This window comes from Muntiacus reevesi, chromosome 1 (genome assembly GCF_963930625.1).
Source record: "Muntiacus reevesi chromosome 1, mMunRee1.1, whole genome shotgun sequence".
NCBI classification, from domain to species: domain Eukaryota; kingdom Metazoa; phylum Chordata; class Mammalia; order Artiodactyla; family Cervidae; genus Muntiacus; species Muntiacus reevesi.
In genome coordinates, this window is record NC_089249.1 from 80,554,063 (window position 1) to 80,557,801 (window position 3,739).

The 3,739-nt window shown below is 45.8% G+C and overlaps 1 protein-coding gene across 1 annotated transcript; it reads right to left on the bottom strand.

Annotated features, from left to right (window-relative positions):
- Positions 1-1,569: 1,569 nt before the first annotated feature.
- Positions 1,570-1,875, bottom strand: LCE7A (late cornified envelope 7A). Its single transcript, XM_065946338.1, has one exon. It carries the CDS (start codon positions 1,873-1,875, stop codon positions 1,570-1,572), a length of 306 nt encoding a protein of 101 aa, XP_065802410.1.
- Positions 1,876-3,739: the final 1,864 nt, after the last annotated feature.

Consider the following 3,739-nt stretch of genomic DNA (forward strand, 5'->3'; position numbering starts at 1 on the left):
TTGTCTCTCACCAGCCCAGCAGGTAACCATGGGTCATGAAACTGTGGCTAAGATCCAGAGTACTGGAATAGATTGGGAGTTTGGGACTGACATGTATGTCCTACAATATTTAAGACACTTAAAATAGATATGCTAGGGACTTCCTTGGTGGTCCAGTGGTTGAGAGTCCACCTGCTGATGCAGGGGACATGGATTCAATCCCTGGTCCAGGAAGATTCCACATGCCACAGGGCAAATAAGCCCATGAGCCACAACTACTAAGCTGGTGCTCTGGAGCCTGTGAGTTGCAACTACTGAGCCCACACATCTAGAGGCTCTGCTCCACAACAAGAGGAGCTACTGCAGTTACTAGAAAGTAACCACCACTTGCTGCAACTAGAGAAAGCCTACATGCTGCAACAAAGACCCAGCACAGCCAAAAATAAATAAATGAATTTAAAAATAAAAATACTTTAAAAAATAGATAACCAGCAAGGACCCAGTGTATACACAGTGAACTCTGCTTAATATTCTGTAATAACCTAAATGGGAAAAGAATTTGAAAAAGAATAAATACATATATAAGTTAATCACTTTGCTGCACGCTTGAAACTAATAACACAACATTGTTGATCAACTCTGCTCTGTTATAAAATAAAAATTTAAGAACAAAGAACCACAGTGCTGGAGGAAGGGCAGAAGCATTACTGTTGCCTACAGCCCACTGTTAGTCTGGAAAAAGTACTTTGAGAATTCGCTCCCCAACCCATGCCACTTGTCCCATTAAATAAAAGAGGGAAAGAAATGACCTGGGATGGAGCAACAGCAAGACCCGAATGTCTCTCAAGGGTATTGGGCTCCCTGGACCTCGGCATATATTCCCACCAGATTCTGGCACCTGAGTGAAGAGAAGGTGTGAGGGGCTAGGTCAGGCAGATTTGCTCAAAGAGAGCCATTTTCATGGCTTTCTGAACTGAGATCTGGAAACTACAAGTACCTTTGTGACATTTCTTTCTTAAGCACATGATTACCCCAGATAAGAAGGATCTGGAGGCTAAATTCTGGGGCTGGGAAGTAGTGTGTCTTTTATGAGTAGGAAGAAACTTCAGTGATGGTGGCAAATGGGGCCACAGAAGTGGAACTGGGTCATGATACTTTGGGGACACCCCCCTCCTATTCCTCTCTGGATCTTTTTTTCACAGCCTCCCAAACCACTCAGACCCAGGGTCTACCCAAGAAGGAATGTCCCACCTGGTGTCTCTTAGAGGAAGTCTGCTTAAGGAATCCAGATTCCTGGGAACTTCTCAGAGCCGAGACTGGGGGCATCAACAAACACCAAGAAGTTCTGAGTGCCAAGACAAATAAGCTTTATTTTTGCACACTGATAAGGCTTTGAGAAGCAGACTTTATTCCAGTATTTGGATCTTCTTGATCTAAGACCAGAGCTAAGGCCAGAAGGTGCGAGATTTTTGGGTAAAAGGAATCCATCTCGGCAGCTTAATTCAGGAGAGGGAAGAAAAAGACCGAGAGGTGACATTGGCTCCAGACTGGCCCTTGGCTGTGGCTCTTTGGATCCTCAACAGGCGCAGGTCAGCTGTAGTCCCCAAAACCGTGGCAGCAACTGGAACATCCAGCAAGCTCCACATCTAAGCAGCTGGAAGGCTGGGGCTGGCGTCGGTAGTTGCTTGGGAACCGATGGGATACCAGAGAGCTGCAGCCTCCAAAGCCAGAGATAGAACAGCTGGAGATATAGTGGGTGCGGGCGGGAGGCAGGCAGGGAGCCGGGGCCTGAGGGGCCTGAGGGGCCTGAGGAACCTGAGGGAAGCGCTTAGGTGGGTATTTGGGGAGGCTCTTGCTGGGGAGCTGGTACTTCTGCTGGTTTTGCTGGCAGAACATCTTGGAGAATGTTCAGTTGCTCTGTAAAGCAATACAGATATTCCAAAAGTTCAGTGAATATAAACCCCATTTGCATCAGTATTTTCCCCAGAGTCTGACATTCTGTAATTTATTCTGTGGCTCCAGGGCCCATATCTTCATAGCAGAGTAGCCCTACTTTCCTGGCATAGGGGAAATCAGCAGTGGGTAAATTAGACGTTGGTAACACCTTCTCCAGGTGGCCAAGTGGTTAAGAATCTGCTTGCAAAACAGGAGACATGGGTTCAGTCCCTGGGGTTGGGAAGATCCCCTAGAGAAGGAAATGGCAACCCACTCTAGTATTCTTGCCTAGAATATTCCATGGACAGTGGAGCTGGTGGGCTGCAGTCCACGGGGTTGCAAATAGCTGGACTCAACTGAGCGTGCACACACACACACACACACACCCCCCTTCTCTGACCTATTCTGGTTCTCCTAAGTCTTCTGAATTCAAAGGCAGAAATGTAGGGCACTAGATAGTTCCCCAAATCTTAAATTTTTAAATAACATTTTCTGGTTTAAGAACCCTAGAAACCACATGTTTAGGCTGAGCCCATGGTCATACTAACTGGTTTCATCATTTGCCTTTTTTTCTCTCTTACATCATGGCTCTGCCTTAAGCCTTGTGTGGCTATCTCTTGTCTTACAAAGTAACCACTCCACACCCCTGGCCCAATCTCTGGTTACCATTTATCCCCCCTTGGATTGCTTCTTCTGAGCCACCTCAGTGATTTCCATGAGGATGATTGTCCTTCAATTGCAAGCTAGTTCCCATTCTCTCCAACCTGGAGTGGCTTGTCCAGGTGATGTGTGGCAGTCCTGGCCCTCCCCAAATTGCCATCAGTTCAATGAAGACACTCACCTTGTTCTTCTTACCTCTGGCAAATGATGGTGCATCAAATGCAGTGAGGAGACAGTGTGGTCTGAGGCCTTTTATACAAATCCTGCACCCAACTCGAGAGAATGAGCCATGGTCATATGAAAGCTGTCCCCAACCAGGTCTTTATGGTGACCGTTTCCCACATTCCAGGGGCTCTGTCACTCTGCGACACTGGGTCATTACTGGATGCTCGTGAATATCTTTCCAGGGCATCCTCCCCACCATAAACCCTGGAAGTATTTCCATAAAGATGAGAAGATTGTGATTTCCAAGGGGTTTATAATGGAACAGAACAACCTGGAGATTGAATTTAGGGTTTATGGAGGAATCCAACGCATGCTTGAGATGAAAATCTGAAGCTACAAATGTTGGGTCACCCAGAACATATGTAGGAATTTCTGAAAACTCTGTTAACAGATTTGGGACCAGTCGTCCAAGCACCCTGGGGTCACAACCAATGGATCAGCATATCTGATTCAGATCCCAAAGTGTCTAAAACATTGACCAATGATGTAGCCTCATAGAAGAGCCCACCTGGACAAGATTTCAGGCCACTTCTTACCCTCCACACATGGATGACAAAACTGAAAGCCAAACAGGATGAAGGAGATGCTCTGGTCTTAGAGAGTCTGAACTAGAAACCAGGTCTCCTAACTCTCTAGCTAGTTCTTTCTTTGATCATAGTTCCTTTTTTCTAACTTGCTTGAAATCTACTAGCTTCCTTTCCACCAGCAACCTTTCCTAGTTTGCTTTTCTTAGTTCATCATTTCAACCACATTTTGGCCAACATATTGCGGATGTGAGAATTTGACCATAAGGAAAACCAAGTGCTGAAGAATTGATGCTTTTGAACTGTGGTGCTGAAGAAGACTCTTGAGAGTCCCTTGGACTGCAAGGATATCGAACCAATCAATCCTAAGGAAATCAACCCTGAATATTCATTGAAATTACTGATGCTGAAGCTTC

What these genes read in the sequence shown, in the direction of transcription:
- LCE7A (XM_065946338.1), bottom strand. Translation starts at nt 1,875, where the DNA reads ATGTTCTGCCAGCAAAACCAGCAGAAGTACCAGCTCCCCAGCAAGAGC.